Consider the following 25,616-nt stretch of genomic DNA (forward strand, 5'->3'; position numbering starts at 1 on the left):
TTACTTTCTTACAAATAGGGGGCAATTTTGCAGCCAACCTATCTTAAATATGTTTTTGAAGGTAGGGAAAACAATACACTCGCTGGGGATGCAGAAAAAAAAACTCCTTTTAGACAGTGACCAGAGGCAGGGAACAATCCCAGGTCACTGGACCTATATTGATGTACAATATCTTCTCTATTAGCTGTGCCACTTTGCCACCCTGTGATCATATCATCCATTATAATAATTACAATACATCTTGCCAGATTTGTCCAATGTCTTGCAAGTTTTACATTGACATGGGCTTACAAGTAAAAGACTCTGGTACTAGTGATATAGTCTACCACACAGAGCAACAATAACAATAGTACTACAAAATTATTAAAGTTTTATATTTAAATATATTAGAATGTAGAACCTATAATCTGTGTGAGTTTTTGAGGTAAACATCCCTACACTACTAGTGTCTTGTGTAAGGACACTGTGTGAAAGACATAGCAATTATAATAGACTAAGACATATCTATATCTAAAATATTATTATTTTTAATGATTTAGCTTGTTTAGCTTGTTTAAAGTTAAAGATTTTTGTAAACTTCTGTTATTGACTAAAATCTATTGACTAAAAAAACAGGGGTGGGTTTTAGAAAGGCTATGGGTAAGTTGTAGTTCATTATTAACTATTCTTCTGTTATTGTATTAGACAGGCAGTGACAGGAGGTGAGGCATGAGCCTTTGGACCCTGGGACTGTGTGGCACTCACATTACTTAATAAGGACGACCTTAATAAGGACATACAAATTGTAATTTGGAACAGTATGAAAATAATTACAGTGGTTAATGCCCATCCATTCCTACATTTCAGGAATTCTAAAACATTCCAAAAAAAGTTGAGATTTAAGAAATCTAAAGAAAATTCTGTGCAACAGGGGCAAGGGCTCAAGTCTAAGCTGAGTACACGTGATCTCAAATCTCAGACAACACTGCATCAAGAACCGCCATATATCAATAGCTGACAAGGAGCTGACACATGGACAAGGAATTACTTTGGCAAACTTACAATATGGAGTTACATTTACAATACTTAAAACACTTAAAACGTTATCGTTTAATAAAGAAGTCTTATTTGAGCCATGTCCAGAAGTGACATTGAGTTCTCTGGGCTTGAAGGCATCTGGGATGGACCAGCACACAATGAAAACATGTATTGTGGTGAAATTAATCAGTATTCCAGATTTTTTTTTAAATAAATAAATCCCATGTAGTCAATTTTCAGGATTTGTCATGGTATGGGGTTTTGTCAGTGCCATTGGCAAAGGTAATTTATACTTTTGCTTTGGCAACATTAATGCAGAAAAATACATTTTTACAAGATTTTCGAGCAACATATACTGCCTTTTTTTCCATGAACGTCCATACATTTTATAAAAAGACAATGCAAAACCACATGCTGTACACATTACAAAGGCATTGGTGTGGAAGAAGAGGGTATGACCTGTCCCCAATATAGAATGTGTGAAGAATTTTGAAACAAAAAAGTGACAATAACAACCCCATACTGTTACACACCTTAAGATGTGTTTGCAGGTAGAATGGGACAAAATAACACCTGAAACATTTCATTGCTTGGTATCCTCTGTGCCTTGCAGCATTACAAAGTGGTAAATGGTTTACCACCCAAACTTTTTTGGAATGTGTTGCAGGCCTGAAATGCAGGAATGGATGTTTATTAATACAGTCAAGCTGAAAAGTCTGCACACCCCTTTCACCTTCTCCACCTTTTATTACATTACAGACTCATTCTATAATAGATTGAGTTCATTTTCTGTCACAAAATCGCCCACAACGACAAAGTGAAAGCAGGTTTTTAGACATTTGTGCTAATTTATTAAAAATCTAAATGTAAAATATCATATGTATACAAGTGTGCACACCCTTTGATATGACACCCAAAAGTGAGCTGAGGTGCATTTTGTTTTCACTGATACTGCTTGAGATGTTTCTACGATTTAATTGGAGTTCATCTGTGGTAAATTCAATTGACTGGACATAATTGGGGTTTGCCAACACCTGCCTATATAAGGTCTCACAGTTGACAGTGCATATCAGAGCAAACTCCAAGCCATGGGGTCAAAGGAATTATCTGCAGACCTCAGAAACAAGATTGTTTTACCATGGATCGGGCAGCATCATGATGTCGGGAGGTTTTTCAGCAGAGGGACCGGGGCAACTAGTCCTGATAGAGGGAAAGATGAATGCAGCTAAGTACACCGAGATCATTGAAGAAAACTTGCTCCAGAGCTGGACATCAGACTGGGGCGAAAGTTTACCTTCCAACATGACAACGACCTGAAGCACAGAGCCAAGAGAACAAAGGAGTGGCTTCAGAGAAAGTCTGTGAATGTCCTTGAGTGGCCCAGCCAGAGCCCAGATCTGAATCCAATCAAACATCTGTGGAAGGAGCTGAAAATGGCTGTGTACCGACACTTCCCATCCAACCTGACGGAGCTTGCAAGAATATGCCAAGAGGAATGGGCAAAAATGTTCAGAAACAAATGTGCCAAGCTTGTAGCTTATTTCCCAAGATGCCTTAAAGCTGTAATTGCTGCCAACGGTGCATCAACCAAGTATTAGGCTAAGGGTGTGTACAGATATGTAACCCCTAAATAAACCATTTTTGTCAGTAAAATAAAATTGCATATTTTCTTAACACTGTTTTCACTTCGTAATTATTGCCGATTGTGTGTAGATGTTGAGGCAAAAAAAGAACACAATCTATTATAGAATGAGTCTGTAACGTAATAAAATATGGAGAAGGTGAAAGGGATGTGCAGACTTTCCGGCTTGACTGTAGATAAAATGAGGACAATGAAAAAAACTACTACTTAAACAACTATTTTATTTGAATTACTATATATGTAGTATTTCTTTTCTTTCTTTTTGCAGATCGCTCCCGATCATCCTCACGAGGTTCTGAGAGACCTGTCCTGTCTTTCACAGTAAGAGACCACAAAATGTTTTTCCCTTAGAAAATAATGGATCTAAAGCCGGACAATTACTCCTAACTGCATTACATGAGCTGCTAGCCTCATAGGTCAACATTTTCCTTAATTAGCTTTGGAGCTGACCAAGCACTTAAATAGTGATTTGCATGTAAAAAAGAAAATTACTGGTATTTAACATTAAACATGATTTTAGCATGCATTAATAACCAGGCATGACTATTATATTGTATTGAAAATCAATTTGTTCCTATTTAGTAAGCAGAGCATTTGTAAGATCAGGCACTAATGTTTGATGAGAAGACCTGACTCACAATCACATTTCCAAACAGCCCTCACCTTAGCCCATTTTTTACCTTTGGAATAATCCAAAGGTAAAAAATGGGCTAAGGTGAGGGCTGTTTGCAAACCACTGGACTTTGCAGAAGAAAGTGCCTTCCCCAAACTGATTTATTTTATATATTTATAAAATATTATTTATTTTATATATTTTATACATCAGTTAGCAATTAGTTAGTCTTATCTCAATGGAGGGGTGTTTACATAATTTTGGATATAAAGTGTAACTACCCACCTAAAATGCTCATATCCACTTGGGATATGGCTTGAGTGAAAAATATGAAGGTTGAAAGCTGTAACTAACCTGTCTGAAAAAGAATGCAAGCGTATTTAGTTCTTCATGCACATCCTGGAGGATTTAAACGAAGGCAAAAAAAAAAGTTGGTTAGTTGAAGCTTCATGATACTGAAGATACTGCACTGTTGGCCATAAGGTCAAGGGTTCAAGCCTAACCACCTACAGGCTGCCACTTAAATAATTGTGCATGGAGTTTGGTAAACACTACAGGACATTTACCTGTGTCTGCTCTCTGTGGTCGTTTTTTGCAAACAGTTGCACAGAAAATTACATGTATTGTAATGTAATGGATCCACTGGGTCCAGTAACCTAAATCTTAAAAAATAAAATTCTGTAAGCTGAAGTGGAACATCCCCAAAACCATTATTAAAATCCCCAGAAAAATCCCAACCATAACAATCACAACCATAGTCATCCCAGTCCCCTGACCTAAACTCTATTAAAAACCTGTGGTGTAAGCTGAAGAGGACAGTCAAAAAGACAGGAGCTTAAAGTCTTGGGGATATGGAGAGATTATGTAATAAGATGTCCTCTCAGATTCCTTCTAGCAGCTCCAGTTTCGGAGAAGACAGTAGTTTTATGTTGGAAGTATGTACAAAGTACTAAACCAAAAATAGTTTAAACTGTTGTAATGTCTTTGAAACAGACAGAAATACTGTATACACTACATAAAAGATGGCACAGTAGCATAACTGAGTGGGTGCCACACAGAAACAAGGATTCAGAGGTCTGTGAGGATTTTTTGTGTCTGGGTGGGTTTCCTCCTACACCCCAAAACATACAGAAGGTGAATTGGCTGTTCAAAATTGTCACAGTAGGTGATTCAATGAGTTAAAGTGAGTGGTGTGTTGTCCTTTGATGGATTAGTGCCCTATCTGGCAAGAGAAAGAGCATGGGTGAATTCAGACTAATAAATGAACTGGTTATACACCTATCATATCATTTATGAATTTCTATTAATTTAAGGGTTACAGCTGGACCCCTGTAACCCTTAAGTTGATAGAAATTCATAAATGATATGATAGGTGTATAACCAGTTCATTTATTAGTCTGAATTCACCCCTGCTCTTTCTCTTTTATTCTCTCTGCTTTGTTCTCTCATAGGTGGCTCAGGAGGAAGAGATTAGTAGTGGCAGGGAAACTCTGTCCTCTGTTACTCGCGCCACTGCCAGAAGTCGAGCCATCCAGAGAAAAAGAGAAGAAATTGAAGAGGTAACAGTGTATTTTAGTCTTAAATAAGAGGAACTTAGAAAAGACGAAGACAAATGGCATATTTCAATAAATGTAAATATATAGCCAACTCCCTTAAAAACTCTCATTAGACTATTCTAAGTTTCTTCTTTAGCTCTGTATAGGCAAATACTCCTTGGCAAATTGTTTTATTGATATATCTTTTTATTTTAAATGAATTATATAAAATAAATTATATGCTTTGCTTTCATGCTTTGCCCTTTTCTAGTCCCTCACAAAGTGAGCTTTATAAAGACAAATTTTACAAGCTGGTGTGAAGGAACTCCAGTGGCCTGCACAGAGCCCTGACCTCAACCAAATTTAACACCTTTAGGATGAACTGAAAAGTTGCTTGTAAATGTTACTCACAAATGTGACCACAAATAACCTTCAGCTATTATTCAAAATCCATTATTAGAATAAGAAATGTAATCATGGTAGATTGTTTGTACCAGACAGACTGAAATAAGGATATCATTAACTGATAAGTAGTGTCTTGGGTGGTGTAGCAGTCAGTTTCGCTAGCCCATCAAATGGACATTTGTGTGTCATCCCATACTATTGAGTGCTCAGGCATTTACACATTATTGTCTTAGCCCTGAGATGGATTGGTGCCCTCAGGAGACTTAATTTTTTCTTGGTGAAACAGGCTCTGTTGCGACCCTGTCCAGGATAAAGAACTTGATGGAAACAACAAAATGAAAAGAAATTGCTAAGCTCCTGGGATTTTTATTCCATCACTGAAACACTACATTTCAGAAGCCCTTGACATTACCCCATCACCATTTGGTGTGTCAAACAATTGCTCAAATGAGCGAGAACATTTTAGCACTGCTAGTCAATCTTGCAGCAAGTCTGTTTTTTATTTTGCTCTGGTGAACAGCAAGCAGAGCACACAGGGCTATGACTCAGACAGCAGCATGAAATTATGCTACACACACAAGCACGCACACACACACACACACACACACACACACACACAGGTTCACACACTGCCTCTTTTTCTGTCTTCCATCTCTATGGTTACCACAAGGCTGACAGTAGGTGCTGTTTGAAGTGGTATGGTAACAGGTAGATGCACATGCTTCACACAAAACACACAAGCACACAAACACACACACACACACACACACACACACACTAAGATGAATACACACAGTCCCTCTGGTCTCAATGTTCACCACAGGTCAGGCTGAGCTGCTGCTCAGAAGTGACCTTGTAGCAGGTAGAAGCACCTGCTATCCACAGCATTAACACACACATGAAAAGCGACATACTGTATTTCCACTGCCACTGTCCAATTTTAGCTTTGTTTGATGTATTTGTTTTGTATCAAGATGAAAATGCTTTTTTTAAAACATTGCACAAAAAAATGCATTACGCACACAAAGCACTGTGCGAATATCACAGTATACATATAATTATCATACAAATTAACACTTTGTAACAAAAATAGCTAGAGACAACCAGCTAGATAAAATCTAGACCCGTGTCCATCTAGGCATTCATAAGGTATCTACTAAAAAGCCCCTAGGTATGTCAGCCTGACATACAGTGGTGCAGGATTCACCATGACTCTGTCCAGGATGAAGTGGTTTGTAATGGAAATGTGAAAATAATTAAATGTAATGTATCCAGTAATAAGTCCAATATTCTAGGGTCATTTAAGTTTATCAAACACAAACTTTTCACCACATCAATTATTTGTGCAGTGGATATACAGTTGATTCAGAAGGTTTTTAGACCCCTTGACTTTTTGCACACTTTATTGAATTAATAGAATTACAACTGAGGTTTTCTTGACCAACATCAGTGCCTAGTCATACAAATGCTTTTTTGACTAAATGGCCACAGACGTACTTAAAAGTCTTGTGAGATGCCTTCTCAAAAGAGTGGCTGTTGTTATAGCTAAAAATATTACACAGAGGGCATTTTATTTTAATACCATTTCTTTTTTAAATGGGATGTCCAACAAGTTCATGGTCAGGTGTTGACTAGTTTGTCTAGTGAATTGCTCAAAGCCCTGACCTCAACCCCATTGCATAGCTTTGGGATAGAACTAAATGTTGATTTCAATCCAGGCATTCTTGTTCATCACCAGTGCCTGATCTAACAAATTTTATTTTGACTTATTGGACACAAATTTTTATAGACAAAACCCTTTGGAGACCCTTTTGAATGTAAAACAGATTTTTGATCTGTTATAGCTGCAAATGGGGGGTGTATTCCAAAATATTTTAAAATAACACAAAAAGAACAGTTGCTGAACTCATTGACATTTGACGACTTCTGTGACGTTCATGTGTATGCAAATGTTTAACATCATCTTTATATTTATTTTTTATTTATTTTTTAACCTTTATTTAACCAGGCGAGTCATTAACAACCGCTTCTTATTTACAATGGCGGCCTGGCAAAAGGCAAAGCCTCATGAGGAACAATCATACAAACAAATTTACATGAGACATTGAAAACAAACAACGATGATCACAATACAACAACACATAGTCGAATCACCCATCAACAGTATAAAAGAAGAATCAATTTGTCATACAGCTGCATGTATCTCTTAAGATATCTGTAATTTGTTTTTTAAAAGTTGTCTTAGAAATAAATTTATCCAGCCTTAGAGTTTCTTGCAGTTTGTTCCAGTCTATGGCTGCAGCCACTTGAAATGATGACTGACCAAAAATGGTATATACGTATTTCCCCACATGTCAAAACAAGGTGTTAGATTAAAAATTATGTATTTTAATAAAAGCTATTTGGATGTTTTTGTTGTCTTGGCAAATAACATATTATACATCCTTTAATCAGCACAATAAAAAAACAAGCTTATAGATTATTTAATTAATTTTCAGAGAGCCTTGTAGAAAAAATTCTATTGTCTGAAGGTGGAGTGTGCCATTTAGTGCTGTTTTATGTAAGCTGCTATGTAATGATTTTATATAACACTGATCATGACAAATACGTTGGCAAAAACAGATGACTAAAAATAGGGTCTCATATTCATTATATTTATTAGATTTAATGTGTATTCTCTCTATATAAGTAAAATAGATTATATTAGGGATACAATGTGGGTGTAGGATATGTGGGAGTAAAAATGTGTACTCGAGATAGAGTGTGTTGGCAGTTGGAGACTGTGAAATTGTAAGAAAGGTCACCCAGTAATCCTTATAAATTAGTAATTTTTGTGGATTTGTGTTAATTTGTGTTTGTGTGTGTGTGTGTGTGTGTGTGTGTGTGTGTGTGTGCGTATATGTGTGTGTAGGAGGGTGTAGGAAACACTTGGACAATGAGAGGAACCAGAATGATGTTTTTGCCCTTTATTAAATAAGCAGGGTTTTCAAATGTTTTTACTTATTTAATTTTTTTCTGTTATGGTATGAGTTGCAGTCATGGCTCTTTTGACACCTCAACACAATGTACTTGTTAAAAGTTCTTAGTTCATAGTTAAATGTATGTCTCAAAGGCATGTGTCAGTCCATACCCTCCTAGATTTGTAGAATTCATGTGACAGAGGAAACGGCTATGTGCAAATTAAAGAAAAAATAATATTTAAGGACAAAAAATTATTTGGTTTTTGGTTTTACTTGTTTCAATACTTGCATGTCTTCTTGCTGCAGGTATATCGACAGGACTGTGATACATTTGGTGTGGTGGTAAAGATGTTAGTGGCAAAGGACCCGTCTCTGGAGAGGCCTATCCAGTCGTCTCTTAGAGAGAACCTGCGTGAGATCGGCCTGCGCTGCGTAGAAGCCATGGAGCAGTTTATCCACGAATATGACTCAAAGGAACCGGGTACACCATCCCAGTCCCAGCCCCAGCTTTACTGACAACTGGGCAAAGGAATACTGTAATACTGCATCCAATAGCAGGAAAAGACTGATACATGCCTCTGTCCAAGTGTGATATTTTTGGATCATACATCAAGCTTTTGTAAACATGAACTTTTATTTAGTTTGACCAAAGTACTGTGCTTCAAAAGTGAGAAGTCTAGGTTGTATCAGTGCTTAGGTAAATATTTTAGTCACATCACTTTTAAAGCAAAAAAGTGTGCATAGATAATACTGATGCTGTTTTTGGCATGTTCTTATTGATGTAATGTATTTACACAGATGAGCCAAAACATTAGAACCACTCAGCTAAATGTGCATGCATAGTCGTAACAACTATGCATGTCGTAGTTAGGGATATATTTAATGTTGGGTTAATGCAGGCCTTAAGACCTGAGTAACTTTGATAGGGACCAAATCATAGTAAGCACCCAGCGACAGTGGTCTGAGGAGGGACAAGCCAGGAACTGCTGACAGTTTGGCATCATTTACCTGTAAAAGAAATGGCGCAGGATGCACTGAAGGACGATCTACCTCACAACATACAGAAGTGAAGGACCTACTGGTAATGTCCTGAAGACATCTTTTTAAATGTCTTGTGTAGTCTATGTCTCAGAAGATCAGAGCTGTTTTGTCAGCATTTTAAGCAGGTAGTTGTAATGTTTTGGCTCATCAAAGTATATGTACTAATAATGTCTGAATATGTTTTTCGGATCATTGCTACCATGGTTTGTTTTGTTTTAACATATTTTTGTTTTATGCTTATAAGTACATGTAAATACAATGTTAAGTGGTTATATATAAACTGGGAGTTGTTTTAACCTCACTGTACAGGAAGAAAGAATATGTATGTTGATGCCAGTGAATTTAAGCTCAAGTAATAGTGTGAGAATTGTAGGTGCTACATGTGCTAAATAACCATATGCTATTTAATAATCTTCCTTGTAAGAACAAACCCATATTAAGAAAGCTATGTAGGCCACTGAAAGCAAAATACATGTTTAACAGATTTGCTTAGTTTTTTTCCAATGAAAAAGGAATAAAAATATGAAAAGAGCAAGACAAGCATGTTTTTCCTACTGCTGTGTCCTGAAAGCAATCTTCGCTATATAACTAAAAGTATGTGGACACCTGACCATGAGATTGTTGAAAATTCTAAAACTAGCTTTTAATATGGAGCCACTTCGCTGCTACAACAGCCTCCAATCTGAAAGGCTCCACTGTCCACTGAGGGCTTTCCACAAGATTTTTGTGCCTGTTTAGTCAAAAAGCATTTGTGCTGTCTAAAGTTGAACAAGAAAGCCTCGCTCACAATCATCTTTTCAGTTCATCCCAGAGATGTTGAATGGGGTTGAGGTCAGTGCTTTGTACAGGCCACTGAAGTTACTCCACTTCAAACAGGCAAAGTCATGTTAAAACAGGAAAGTGCCCTCTCCAAACAGCTGCCAGAAAGTATAAAATATATTCTATATAATTGATTTTATACACTTGTTAACAAGTAGTGCGGATACAATTAGGTCTACATGCATTTAAGTGTGTTGTGTATGTGCCATGCTTAAATCTCATTTTATACATGTGTACAAGAGTATGTAAACTGTTGACCTTCACAGTAGAAACCACACACTGCTATTTGTCTACAATTTAAAAAAAATTCAGTTCAGTTAAATGTTAGTGCTACAACATATTAGGAATAAGAGGCAGTTTTGTATTTACTCTTTAGGTAAATAAACAAAATCCAAATTTAAGTTGATCATAATGAGCTACCTCATGCAAACTTTTATTCATTAGATTTACTTTATTTTAATAATAAAGAAATCTGTTTAACATGTATTTAAATCTGCATGGTTTATGTTCAACAAAATGCACAGTTACGTGCTTTCTTTTCTTGTTGTATTGTAAACACTTTCTTTTCCATAGGACATTTTCATAATTTTTAAATTTAATATCAAATTAATATGGTAGTGCCATGTAATGAAGCTTTACTTTTAAGGAAGCCTTAATTATTCATTTAATTTTCTGGACAAGGCACAAATCCATTGCAGGGCTGTAAGCCAACTTATGCCTTCTAAGAACAGAAGCAGCATATAATGTCAGCAGTTAAAAGACTGTTCCCATTTGCAGCCTACCACACTAAATAGTATGTCATGTGGTTTGGGATGAAGTAAATGGAACAATATGCAGTAAAACTGCAAGACAAGCTGTTCCCTTGATGTAGAATTTAAGTCTTTGTACAAAAGTTACATTATGGTTTGGTTGAGGCCATGCAGTCATAATAAATGTATGCTAACTAGAATGGCAATAAGGGTAGTAAAGGGTGAGAAGAATAAACCTTTTTAGGCTTAGAGGTGCACTGTTACCCCAATAACAAACATACAAAAGAAAACAGTGCTTTAAAACATTTAAAAAAATAAATCGAATGGCACGTCTACTTTTGAAACAAAATTTTTTTAAACTGGATATGATTTCTAAAGTTAAATACATTTATTTTCATGTTTTAATGTAATGTATTAAAAAGGGCAAAAAATTGTGAGCATTGCCTATGCTCATAGGCTACTGGGCCTACAAGAATATATCAGGTATGCTTTTGGGCATAGCTGGCCCTACAAGACTATATCAGGTATGCTCATGGGCATAGCAGGCCCTATAAGACTATGTCAGGTAAAGTTATGTCAGTAGTAGGACTCAAAACCATAATAAGAACATTGAACTGGTGTTATGGAGATCACACCTTAGCTGTTTTGCTGTGTGCTTGTGTGTCTGTCCATCCGAAATGTTATTATTTATTTGAACAATATTTTTGAGCTTGTTCTTCCTACTAAAATATTATTTTAGGTTTACCTAATAATACTGACCCACTTTTACCTAACTTTTTTAAAGTCACATATTACATTCCAACTGTCAATTGTTATTCCTGGGTCAGCTGCAACACATTCATTTGCAGTGATATAATAAACCAATAAATACATAGTATTTGTATTTGAATTTGTATGATTATAACCAAATCTTTAGAGTTTACACTTCTTAAGATATTAAAACATTGAAGATATCTTAAACTATTACTTTTGTTGATTGGGTCCAAAATATTAGTAAAAGCATATTTAATAGTGATGTTAATGAAAGCATTAAAGTTTTGTAAAGTTTAGTCATGCTTAGGAAAATAATGTCATGAAAATGTCTGTGATAAGCTCAAGTATAGAGTTCTCAAAGATGTGTATAGTGGAAATTTAATTCCAGGTTTAGCTTACTCACCTTTATATATATGTTTTTTTAAACTTGTTTTTTGTTTTACTTTGTGTATTAATGTAGTTTAAATGAAATGTGACTCAAATGGTTAAGCAAAAAATAAATAAAAATAAATGTGGTGTGCATCTACGATTTTTTTTTTTACTTTGTATCACTGTCTACTTGCTCAAGACACTTATACAATATTCAAATTCATAACCCTATACTCAGGATAAAAAGTCTGTTGGTCTGTTGATAATTGAAATATTATTTAATACAGATACAAGACATGAACTGGGGATACATGCAGTGAACGCTCTACAATATGTTACAAATAATGTATTTAAGGATACAAAATATAGAAAGATTTAAGACTATATTTACAAAACATTTACAATACTAGTGTCAGGACTTATGTTACTTTTGAAAATCACTGTACATACATTAAATTTATACTGTAAATAACATTATTAAAATGAAAAAAAAAAAAAATATTGCATTTAAAACAGGACTATACCAAACATTGCTATGCTTAGAAGCAAAGGTTAGTTTTACTTGTTATTGAAAAGACTGGTGCAAGCACTGCAAGTAGTAAATGGACACAGGTGGGGTGGATCTCAAAGATGATAAAAGATACGGGAAAAAGACAGATTTAAAGAGTAAATAGAAGGGAGTTTGTTAGGTTGTAGCCAGGGCAAATAAGAGTTGTGCTTAAAGCCAAGTCTTCTTAGTGTTTATGATCAGACTTAAAAATCAGCATTGACAGTTTAGGCCATATGGCTGAGCTATCTCTCACACACTTACACAAACAACTTGAAGACATTTCTAAATAAACAAGATTAAAATACAGTTGTCATGAAAATAAGTTATTATGGAAACTCACAAAACACACCCTGTCTCAGTGCACATTGAGCCGTATTCCAATTTTCTTACTAAACCAGAAGTACATAACACATTCTTATTGCACGTTTCTACAACTCCAGTCTTATTGAATGTACAATATTTAATGTAATATTCAAATAGGTAATTGTTCACACATGAAATAATTGTGCCATTGTGTCACAGTAAACAGAGGAGATAATGTCCAAAACACATGATCAGCTTGTCTTGGTTATGGTTTGATCATGCTTAAATAAGATTACAATCTATTCAGTAAGTTATTTAAGGAAAATCACACACTCATACACACCACACACACTTACTTCATTAAGATGATGCAGGTATTTGTGCCATATTTTGTCACAGTAAACAGAAGAGAAATGACATGATCAAGTTTTCCTGGGTATGATTTGACCATGCTTAAATAAGGTTACAATCCACCTAGTAACTTGTTTCACCCAGGCACAACCACACACACACACACACACACACACACACACACAACATCTTTTTTTTTAAACTTATGATATGATGCAGTTCTTACTCTTTCGACGTCTACGTGTATGTAGCTGGGAATGACCACCCATCATAGTGGGGCTATAACGCTGCCTCAATTCCTCGTTGTCAATATACTGCACCTGCACTGGCCTAGGAATTGGTTCTCCCATAAAGTAGCCATCATCGTCAGAAGCATCTGATGAGGAGGAACAAGTGGAGCAAAAGTGATCTTCACCCTGTGCCAACTCTCCATACCTGCCCATGTATTGGCCTAGTCTTGGCCCCCCAGGGTCCTGAAGAGTCAGGTCAGAGGTTGTTCGAGGACAAGGTCTAAAAAACTGCTGTCTATGTCTGTAATTTGCCCCAAATGAGTCCCTTGACATCCTCAAAGAGGGCAGCCTCTGAAAGTCATCATGGAATCTCTGAACAGGGTCACTGGGATAACCCTGGTTTTCAGCAGCCAAATGAAGGGCGTTGTCAGAGCGTGAGCGGCGTGAGCGATGGTGGCCCCTATGTCTCTTATGACTCTTGCGATGGGGGTGTTGTCTTGGATGTTGCTGTCGTGGAGAGTCTTGTGTGTTAGCTCGCCGTGGTCGTGGAGTCACTGCATGAACGTTGCCCATGCTCCCTGCAAGACCCATGTGCCCTTTGAGTGGATCATCAAAGCTTAGGCCTCTAGGTGTGTCCCAGTAAAGCTGTGGAGGATACTTCAGTCTGACAGGCATCCCTAGATCAGCAAGGGGTCTTGGGACTGATGTCAGGGATTCAGTGCTGCGGTACTGCATGGATGAGTTTAAGGTACCCATTGCACTTTTCTCTGATACATTCACACCAGAGTCCTTGCTTAAGTCAGGCATTGAGAAGCGGGAAAGGTGCTCCTGGCGCCTTGTAGTGCCATCCAAAGAATTTCCTACATGAGTACAAAATTAGAAAATGTTAGTCTTTGCACAGTCAGAGAATTGCCACATAATTTTAAAGTTATTGCTTGTAAAGTCAAAGATTTGTTTTATACCTGTGGCATATGAGAGGGTCAGTGAGTCTGCAGACCCTCGTGGGGTCTGCTCAAGGGGTGTTAATTCACCAAAGCTTGGGCCAATGTGGTGTCTACTCCTTAGAAGTGGGGGGCGTAGATCTCTGGGAAAGCCTTGCACACTGACACTGCGCTTGTCTAAGAACCCAGCACCATGGCTAGATACCTCATTGAAGCTCATTTGCGTCTTCAGTTTTGGTGGATGGAACTCAGGGTCCTGTCCATGGTGCATCCAGTTCTCATTGAAAGAGTGGCCTCTTAGGGCTGCCATAACTGGAGGCTTTTTGGAGTTATTTCCTGGTTGCTCTTTGTGCCAGGAATCAGGGGGGCTAACCACCTTGGGTGGCTGGCTAGGAGAGGAAGGATAAGGGCTCCGGATACTACACTGGCTCCGGAGCTGATGGGGATTTGGAGAGGGGGAGGGATCTCTTTGATTGGAGTCAAAAGAATATGGCTCATCCCTGCTCATCCAGACAGACTGCTTACGGTTCAGGCTTGGAGAACGACTTGGGGTCCTGCTCGGTGTTCTTGTTGGAGTGCGGTTAGGGGTACGACTAGGAGCAGGGCTGGACACACTTAGCAGGTCCATTTGCACACCAAGGGAATCTGCTTCCACTGAATGACGGTCACCTGTTGCTGCTGCCGATCCAGATGATGGCTGTCTGCCACCTTCTCCTTTGTTCTTGGCTCCCTGCTTGCCAATTCGAGCACTACGACGTGACTGTCTGGACCGTGCACTCTGAAAGGCAGAATCAGAAGAGTCTGAGAGGTCAGGCTCATCCCCTTGGCTGCAGAGGCGGGAGCAGTAGATCAGCCCTTCCTTAGGCAGAAAGGGACAGCCTAGTAGAGACTGACGGCAGCGAGCACAGCAGAAGCATTCTTCAGTGGCATGCCAGTGTTGACCCTCATATGCCATTTGTCCTTGGTCTATGCCTAAAAGTACAGCCAGAAGTGAGTTCTACATATCCCCAGAATTGTCTGCAATACTATAATATTTGTTAAATTTATTTACATCAATATATTATTTTTACTAAGATCATGAATTTAATATTAAAAGAAATCATTATTAATTTATTCATATAATTACAGCATTTTTTTTTAATCATCAATCATTACATTAACTGCTTAATCCTGACCAGGGATGCCATCTTCCAAGTCCAAAGCCAATTCTGGAAATACCAAGTGCAGGGTTAAAATACACATCAAGTAGGGCGCTGGTCCATTGTAGGGCATTACACACATGATCAAATGTGTTCAGAAGGGTTGAGGTCAGGGGTCATGCTACCATTGCAGTGCTGATATTCGTTGTTTGCATTTTTCTCCACTTTTTCTCCCTTTATTTAGCGTGTCCAATTGCCCGGTTGCATCATGCTTCCTCTCCACCAATGCCGATCCCTGCTCTGATTGAGGAGAACGAAGAGTGCAGTGCAGCTCAGCGTTGTGTACGGAGAGACACACCCTGAGAGCACTCTTTTCTCATCTCTGTGCAGGCACCATCAATCAGCCAGCAGAGGTCGTAATTGCACCAGTCATGGGAGAGAGACCCCATCCGGCTTAGTCCCGCCCATATCTGAACAACAGGCCAATTGTTGTTCATGTGGCCACTCAGCCTTAGCCGGAAGGCAGAGCTGAGATTCGATACAATGTATTCGAGATCCCAGCTCTGGTTCCAGCGTGTGTTTTTACCGCTGCGCCACCTGAGTGGCATGCAATTTGTTTGTTTGTTTGGGTCAAATAGTGTCCATTTTTAAATAATAGGATGGGCTGCAGAAAATGACGTGGTGTGAAAAATAATTGACCCATTATTAAATAACTAATCACACATCTTTAGAAGCAATGCCTGCAACTAAATGCTTTCTGTAATTTATTGTTCATGTTTTACAGTGTTCTAAAGAAACTTTAACACACACACACACACACACACACACACACACATTTCATTTTAAAATGGAGTAATCTTTGAAAATGTTTTACCCTCATAAGTTCACATCACTTAACACTGTAATTGTAAATGATGTATACAGCATATACATTTAGCCATTTCAGGAATGGCAGGAGGACGCACAGTAATGTGAAGGCTTTTGAAGCAGCAAAGAAGCCTCTTCTCTCCAAGAAAAACATCAAGCACAGACTAACATTCTGCAGGAAGTACAGAGATTGGACTGCAGAGGATTGGGGTAAAGTTATTTTCTCTGATGAAGCCCCCTTCAGACTGTTTGGAACATTTGGAAATTGATTGTCCAGAGAAGAAAAGATGAGTGCTACCAAACAAAAGATGAGTCCTGTGTGGGGTTGGGAGTGGGCTTACTCACAATTTTGCCATACACTGAACACTGCCATAAATAAAGAATGGTATCAAAACATCCTTCATGAGCAACTTCTCTCAATGATCCAGGAGTAATTTAGTGATAAACAATGCTTTTCCAGCTTGATGGAGTGCTATGTTACAAGGCAAAAGTAATAACTAAGTGGCTCTGTGAACAAAACATTACAATTTTGAGTCCATGTCCAGTAAACTTCCCAGATCTCAATCTCATTGAGAAAAGCGGGTGAACAAACAAACATCAGAAATCAATCATTCTAAAAAAGTGGGTGGACGAACAAAAACAGAAATTGTGATAAACTCCAAGCACTGATTAGGCAGGAATAGGTTGCCATCAGTCAGGATTTGACCCAGAAGCTGATATTCAGCATGCCAGGGCGAACTGCAGAAGTCTTGAAAAAGAGTGGTCAACACTGCAAACATTGAGTCTTTGCATAAATTTGATGTTTGTCAATAACAGTTAAAAAACTTATGAAATACTTATAATTGTACTTGAGTATACCACAGAAACATCTGACAAATTATCTAAAAACACTGAAGCAGCAAACTTTGTGAAAACCAAGTATCAAAACTTTACCTTTGGACAGAAAAAGAAAACCATAAGCGTATCAGATTCTAATGTAACCTACCTATATGTTTTCCACAGGCGTCACAGTACTCAGCATAAAGTGACTCGAAACAGTTGCAGCAGTGAGGCCGCCCCTCACGCATAATGTATCGCTGACCACCTAGTGGTGCCTCACATTCATAACAGCAGAAATGCCTCATGTGCCAATGTCTCCCTTCTGCTTCTGTGCACTCATCTGCAAAGATGATCTATTAAAACAAATCAGAGAAGACAAAGATTTCAATGACATTAAGTTTACTGTCAGGGTATGACAAACTGTAGATTAAATTTCACATGGATTTACAGTAAACTGTAGTTTTACAAAGAACTTGGGACTTGTAACAAGAACTCTAAAAAAGAACTAGGGCTGAAGCCAAAGGAGAACAAGAACTGTGCAAGTTACCCTTGAAAGCCTACAATATTAATTTTAATGGTTTACACCTATTAGTCTGCTCTAGTCTAAATAATAGTAAATATAATACAAGCCCGGAGTGGCTAATCGGGAGATTCGGGAGGATTCCCGATGGGCCGGCTCATGTCAGTCTCGAGTTTGGGCCGGTTGGGAAAAATAATTTTGACACATCTGTCACTTTTCTATTTTTCTTCTTGCATTCATTCATCTGACAGCGCAGCCCCTACATCACAGTAGATCAGATGGGTTCTACCATCTGAGGGAATCCCCCCCTCTCCCAAAGTTTAAGTTGGTTTGGCCCACGAAGCGTCTTTTCTGGAGCGCCGGTAAAAGTAAATAGCGCAAACCATCAGTCGGACTCGGTGGTGATGGAGGGCAGGAAGAGGCCAGGTGAAGCCGAAAAAGACAGTTAAAAAAAGGGGGGTTGGAAGAACATGCTGCCAAATGTGCCAAATTAACAGACTTGTTTTTCAGAGGACAGACCCCATGCAGCCGGTAAAGAGAGATATGGAACATTTGCAATGTCAACTTAGTGTAGTTTATTTTGTAGAACCCAATACACACCATTAATCACAAATATCCAGTTTCAAGCTGAAAATAATAAACATAATTTGAAGTGTGATATATTAAATAGCCTAACTCATTAATGGAATGTTTTTGTTCCGACGCTACTGTACTGATGATCCATGACTACTGAAGGGACAGGTAGAGGATAGTCTAACAGAGTTATTTAAACTAAGATAGTTATTTGTAATGTAAAATATAATGTGGAGAATATACATGATATATGTTAAATTGTTCAGACAGATGTCAGCACGATAGCCTAATTTATTTTAACAAATGGAGACAATTAGCCTAAATCACTATCAATTTTACTATCAATTTTACACCATGTTATGTTATGTTCATGTTATGTTATTCAGCAAAAGAGGCTAACCTATAATGAAATGTTTTTTTTAGCCTCAGAGCAGCAGATAAGCCATGTCTCGTGTCTATAGACAATGACACCATTATTAATAAAGTTACAGAAACCAGTGCACTGCTTAGGAGGCTTTTGATGCTGTAGGTAGCCACTAAATATGCGTGTAGTGAAGCTACTTAGGAGTTTAGTGTAAACCTAACAATAGAGCACCTCTCTGCTGGGAAGACATGCAATATTAATTTCAAATTATTTTTATTTCAAATTTTGCTCCGGTACAAATGTAAATACGTTTGAATCTTTATCACATTTTTTTTTACCTTTTAAATGTTTATCTGATTTAAATTTGAATTGAACATGTTTAAGTGAAGTGTTTTCTGTTATATACCCAATAAAAAGGCGTTGTAAGAGCTAGCTGCTGTTTCATTTATTCAAATTTCTCCTCCATGGAAAAAGTGGGCCGGGTTTAGGCATAAAACTCCCGGGCTGAAAAAGGGGCCCACTCTGGCCCTGATATAATACATTTGCTTCTTTCTGTAAATCAGTGAATAAGTCAATCACCTGATCAGGTAAGGGTTTAATGATTAGGAGCATAATAAAAAGGATCAGTTTAGGTGCGGAAAACACTTTGTTGCTTAAAAAGTCAAATAACTCAAGGCTTACTTCATCACAAGCTGAACAGCGAGGCTTAAGTTTCTCAGCATGGTGACGGCCACAGTAGATCTTGCCATCCTGATTGAAATAGATAAGATCCACCAACAGCTCACCACATACACAGCACACAAAACAGTGAGGGTGCCAGCAGAGTCCATGACCCACTCGTGTGGCGAATACTGCAATGTCACCTCCATTAATTTGAACTCCACACTGAAAGGTACAAAACAGTCCAATATATACAATTATTTACTGTAGAACATGATTAGGATTTGACCTGCTTATCTGACTATGTTATTTACAAAATACTCACAAAAATGACAGGCAAACAAGCATCAGTTAATATTTCTAAAAATGAACTGAATGAATGATTTAGGTTATAAACAGTCCTCTCCACAATTATTGTAACCTCTGGTAAAAAAAAGGTTATAAAAATGTATCAAAAAAGAATCATATATCTCATCAAGAATTTTTTTTTTATCAGAGTTAATAAGAGTGTCTAGGTACTTTCCATTAGTGATCTATGACTTTCTGCCTTGATGGGGTGTGTGTACATACACACAAATACATACATACAGTGGGGCCAAAAAGTATTTAGTCAGCCACTGATTGTGCAAGTTCTCCTACTTAGAAAGATGAGAAAGGTCTGTAATTTTCATCATAGGTACACTTCAACTATGAGAGACAAAATGAGAAAAAAAAAAGGATTTTATATGGCAAATATACACAATAGTCAAAAGCATGTTGACCAGTCAGTGAATTGCTAAAAATAGCCAGTTTTAATGAACTGGAACTGTGACAAACATGTGTAGACAAGAACACAAGTTTGTTTTTCCCCATGACAGTGTGGAGGATAATAAAAAAATCCTCAAGGATTACTGTTGGGAAGTTATTTAAAATCATATAGTATCCTGAGGTAAACAAGTATCAAAAACTATCATTACACACCACCTCCATGCCAACAAATTACATGGAAGGTTTGACAGAAAAAAGTATTTTTTGATGATGTTTATGTATGGAGGGCTGCCAAATTAATTTAAAGTGTGTCAATAGTGTCAATGCAATTTGAATAAATGCACCAATGCACACACACTCACACACATGCTCTCTCTTTCACACACACTCACACACACACACACACATATAATAACTGAAATAACTGATTGGCAGCAGTGTTACCAACAAAACTCTCATGTTCTACCTACATTTTAATGTTCTGCTGTAATGATGCTTCCAAAAAGAGATGCTATATTGAATTTTTGCAGAATGTGCAACAAGGTTAATGAACAGTAGTGCAGGTGTTTATTTACACAGCCACACAAAAACACCACCACTAGAATTAGAACTATAAGAAAAAAACACAACACCACCACTAGAATTAGAACAATAAGGAAAAAATACAACACCACCACTAGAATTAAAACAATAAAAAGCAGGTGAATGCTAACCGCTAATGCTAAAGAAAGCAAAGAATGCTAAATGCTAAGCAAGCTATGCTAAGCTTTAAACTAATCTCATGCTAGACTAAACCCTATGCTAATTATTAAACTAAGTGTGTAACTAAGAAACAGAACTCCACTACTTTACATATATTAACTTAGGAACAACTCCAGGTAACACCATAAAATATTTGGATAATGGCAGAGGAAGAACACGTACAGTAAAAGAAGTATAATGCTGTGCCAGAAGTGAGAGCTGGAGAGGGTGTTTTGTCATGATGAGGTATGGACTGAGCTGCATGTGTGGGAAATTCAGGTGATGTAGGGATGGTCAGGTGATGAAATGCATGGGGCATCATGGGGCTTGTTCCTTACAGAATGTTTCTGGCATACTAGCATTACAGTAAGCTCTGACAACATCTTCTGGATCATAGTGCTTTAATTTCCTTTCTAATCCTTCTGTAAACAGCACAGCAAAGTGAGGATTGTGGCTTCAATACAGTGTCAGCAATCTGTTAACCTTTGGGTTATTTTAAGTGTGAATGCCCTTGATTATGGTTTATTTGCATTTATTATAGTTTTTTTCTTATGTATTTAATGTTCTTAAATACATTTCTTCAACCAAGTCTTTAACACTAATGATTTTGAAGATTAAGTAATAGGTATTGTAATGGATTGAGCCTAAATCTACCTGCTGTTGTCCCAACAAGACTACAAATCCCAGGAGCTGCAGCGGTCACCAGCGATAATGCATCACACCTGTTTTTGGCCCTATTTAAAAGAAGCCTGAGTCATTTGATCTGAGCAGATAAAAGTATACTTGCTGTGTTGATATTTTTCCTTTTAGAGAGATATGGTGCAGCACATTAGCGCTGATGAGTGCTGCATCTTCTGGGATTTGTAGTCTTGTTGGGACTAGAGTGGATGGATTAACGCTTTCTGCCAACAACCTGGTACAGATATAGGTCAAGTAGCATGTTTTGTTGTAGCTTTAACCTGAGTGCTGTGTGTGTTTTATTCATTTTATTGCATCATACCTGTTCACAAACAGCTCCAGTTATGGTGAGGGGGAGAGGGCGGACAGTGCCACGGCCCAGGTTGTCTCTTTTTCTCTGATTACTGAAGATCATCAGCTCTCTCTTCTCTTCTTCATCCAAGGAGTTACAGTATCTTACCTAAGGACATTCATTATCATCATAATCACCATTAACATCACCATCACCAACTTTTATCATTAAATTATTTAATTATTAATTAAGTGTAGGCTATATTGCATAGTAATTTGTGAAACTATTTTTAGCAATAATTATTGCAGCAGCAATAATGTTGCAGGTAGCTGATGAGAAGACATGTTTTTAATGTTTTTTGGGGAAGATTTTAGTGGAATTATTAATTCGTTGTCTGTTTATCCTGATTAATCCTGATTGTCACTTTATCCTGGTCAGGGTCACATTTGGTCTAATTTATTGGATGTAGGTAGGAAATGCCCCAGACAGGTTGCCAGCCCATGACATGACACCAACACACACAACACCCACACACACACTTTCACACTTGGGGCAAGTTTTAGTAGCTCTATTTGGCCTGACTGCATGTCTTTGTACTTGTGGAAGGAAACTGGAGCACGGGGATAAGACCCACACTGACCGGGAGAACTCCACACAAAAAGGATCCTGGCCTCCCAGCCAGGGAATCGCACCCAGGCCCTTCTTGCTGTGAGGTGACAGCTTTATCCACTGCACCACCATGCGGTCTGGCATTGTTTAATTTCTATTAAATTTCAGTTGATGGAGCAATAACCTGACATCCTGTAAAAATGTACAGTATACACTTTTAATATTATTGTTTTCTCAATGGCTCCATCCTGTCTAAACCTTCAGGCAGCATCTGTGATTTGATCATTTGTGATTTGTTAATTCTGTTAATTCTCTTAAACCCTTCTAAAACAAACAGCCACACTGTTGTAGCATGTACAGAATGAGGTCTGGTCATCATTGTCTTGCTAAAATAATCATGAACTTTCTTGGTTAGATGTTGCCTTGATTGCAGAAAACATCCCCCAGCAGTGCACCCCCACTCTAAGACCATGCCGCCTGAGGGCTAGAAGGTTAATCGTTTAACAGTGATTTGATTTCCCAGATTTGTACAGAAGAAGGTAAAAGATCTTAAGATCACAATTTGCCTTTAAAACAACTCTTTTGAGAATGAAGTTTATATTTTTTGTATGAATAATTTTGACTTATGAATGAAGAAAAAATAATGCACCTTACAAGCATGTGTAAACTTTTGTCTTTAAATGTAATTATTGTGGAAATCTTGGTAATTTCCAAGTTTATAAATGTTTTCTGTATATATGTCAAAGATTATTATTTATTTTTATTGCTTTTTAATGGGTTTGAAGGGTGATAATGTTATTTCATTATTATTTTAATTATTATTACTATTATTATTATTATGAATAACATGCAAGAGTATTATGTACTATTTCACATTTACTTATCTGTTTTATTATTAAGTTGTTTACATGACAAATACAATGAAAAGTAAGGTTTATTACAAATTCTGAAATATTAAAAACACCAAAAATCAACATGAATTCACAAATTACCTCTCATCAGCATCATAATCATAACAAACTCATTAACATGTCATTACATTTTATTACCCAGCTTTTACAAGTTGTATCACCAGTGGAAGTGCATTATTCCCTAGCATGTTGACATGTTGAATATAACCTTTTGGCACAACTTAAAGTAGCTTCTTTATTCCCCTGCAATTTGAAAGTGTAAATAGCAAAACTCACACCACAGTTATTCTACTACAAATGAGCCTTGCACCCTAAATTCTTAAGAGACCTGCTTTATATATGCAATGTGTTTAAAAATAGAACAAATAATTGTACAAATCCTAAAACAAATAAGTGGATTTCTAAATGCTTTGAGACCTGGGGGAGGCTGAACTCATTCACACAGTCATGTTCCACTAAGATATTCTATATGTATTTGATTATCTACCAAGATTTACCAAAATCATTTGGGATATAAAGCCACTGGATTTATTTTTTACATTAGATGATTTGTTTTTAAATCACTAGATTAAAAAAGAAAATTTCTGGACTGCAACACAAACGCATCAGGACTGTGAGGACTGACCTCATTGTCATGAGGGGGCAGCTGGTGGAGAAGCTGTTTAATGCGATGTTTCTCGCCAATGCTGTTTACGTAGGGGACTTTATCCTCAGGCAGGAAACTGTAATACTGGTGAACCTGTGCAAATACACAAACATATACATATAAGTCAGATGAATCATGTAAGGAATAGATACATTTTAATATTTTTTAAGGATTTGATTATTGTATTCAGTAATTGTTGGCCAATGAAAGTGGTTAAATGGTTATTTATTACAATACTTGTGTCTTATTTGCTCAAAAAATATCAGAATTGTAATTTCTGTCACCATTTCACAAACAAGGCAACAATTAACAAAGGTAATGACAATAATCTACAAAATACAGAAAGTCTACTACAAAAAAATCCACATTAGTATTTACATAAACATTAAAAAATGATAAAAAGGCAGAGATAAATGACAATTTTGCTAAACACATCCTCGTAGCTTACATTTTATCATACTAATCCCAGTACAAAGCCCTGATGTAATATCTGTGATTTAGTACAAACCATGTTTCTGGAAAAGATTTTGAAGATTTTGTGAAATGTAATCATAACATTATGTATCAAAAAATGTAACATAAATCTGTAATGGGTTTATTTTTGTAACCCTTTTTTTACCCCCAAAAAATACAAAAAACAACTAAAACATTTAAAAAAGGTGGAAAAAGGTTCAAATTAGAGTGCAAACTTTAACAGAGTGGTTAAGGGCAACAGTAAAAATACACCAGGGTAAATGTTGGGCCCAAGTGCAATTACTAAACAAAAAAACCAAATGTATTTCTTTAGGTGTCGCTGGATCTAACAAATTAATGACAGATTTTTTTTTCTCTGTCATTTTAACTGATCTCCCAGGCTGACAAATTCAGTGTGTTATATTTCCTTTTTATAGTGGATTTTCTGCTTTCCTAAACCTAGTTAGTTAGCTATTCTATATATAAGCTAGATAGCTGCTAGAGGATGCATAAGATTCAACTGCAAGGAAATGTATTTTATTTAGTAATGTGCTTTATTTGAGTGGTAGAAGTTAAGCAAAATGTCTGACACAGACATTGTTTATTCTAGGTGTTCCGGTTTCCTCCTACAAGTCAAAAGACATGCAATCAGGTTAACTGGAGCTTCTAAAATTTCCATGTGTGTGTTTACACACTGACGTACTGACAACCTGATGTTCTGATAGGAAGCACAGTTTATGGTTCCATCAGTTATGACTTATCAACTATGTTGATTGATTGCTAATTGGATGTTCTTATCGTGGACAGGTATTGTATGCTGGAAAGGTATTTTATATATATATATATACCCGTATATATATATATATAGTAGCCATGTTGCATGCAGCCTAATAATCTACTATTAATATGACTATTTCCTACATTTTGCTTAGCTAATCGGACCCACTGTGACCTTAATTGGCATAAAGCAGTGGTAAAACAGACAATGAGTGAATGATTACAGTATAACTAAAATATATGGGATATTTTATTAAACAATATTTTATTTCAACAAGACAATGCCAAGCCTCATTCTTCATCCAATATATTGTCTGGCTTTGTAGACATTAAAAGTAATCTGTTGAGAGTTTTTTTGTATAGGTAAAAATTAATCATATCAAAGTCAGGTCAAGTTTTTATAACATCATCAAGTTGACCAAAGGGCAGTTTTTTCTGCCCTAAAAGTAACATGTTACAAATGAACTGAATCATGATTAGCACAAAATATAAAACAAATTAAATAAGAAAAAACCAATAAATAAAAATAACCCATATTTTTG

At 37.0% G+C, this 25,616-nt stretch overlaps 2 protein-coding genes across 3 annotated transcripts in view; one reads left to right on the forward strand and one right to left on the reverse strand.

Annotated features, from left to right (window-relative positions):
* The first annotated feature begins 635 nt into the window (after nucleotides 1-635).
* LOC134318030 (periphilin-1) lies at nucleotides 636-8,688 on the forward strand. Its single transcript, XM_062998766.1, has 4 exons — nucleotides 636-639; nucleotides 2,928-2,980; nucleotides 4,724-4,831; nucleotides 8,479-8,688. The coding sequence occupies exons 1-4, from the start codon at nucleotides 636-638 to the stop codon at nucleotides 8,686-8,688; spliced, it is 375 nt and encodes a 124-aa protein (XP_062854836.1).
* Nucleotides 8,689-12,998: 4,310 nt separating this feature from the next.
* The window catches only part of prickle2a (prickle homolog 2a), an 80,592-nt gene continuing 67,974 nt past the window's right edge, over nucleotides 12,999-25,616 (reverse strand). For both annotated transcript variants that reach the window (XM_062998552.1, XM_062998553.1), the window contains exons 3-8: nucleotides 23,824-23,937; nucleotides 21,709-21,846; nucleotides 19,242-19,445; nucleotides 17,270-17,456; nucleotides 14,300-15,250; nucleotides 12,999-14,197 (exon numbers count right to left, since the gene is read on the reverse strand). In XM_062998552.1, the coding sequence (XP_062854622.1) occupies nucleotides 13,311-14,197; nucleotides 14,300-15,250; nucleotides 17,270-17,456; nucleotides 19,242-19,445; nucleotides 21,709-21,846; nucleotides 23,824-23,937 (2,481 nt within the window). In that variant the 3' untranslated portion in view covers nucleotides 12,999-13,310. The remainder of the gene's footprint in view (nucleotides 14,198-14,299; nucleotides 15,251-17,269; nucleotides 17,457-19,241; nucleotides 19,446-21,708; nucleotides 21,847-23,823; nucleotides 23,938-25,616) is intronic.

The sequence above is a fragment of the Trichomycterus rosablanca genome, chromosome 7 (genome assembly GCF_030014385.1).
Source record: "Trichomycterus rosablanca isolate fTriRos1 chromosome 7, fTriRos1.hap1, whole genome shotgun sequence".
Classification (NCBI taxonomy): Eukaryota; Metazoa; Chordata; class Actinopteri; order Siluriformes; family Trichomycteridae; genus Trichomycterus; species Trichomycterus rosablanca.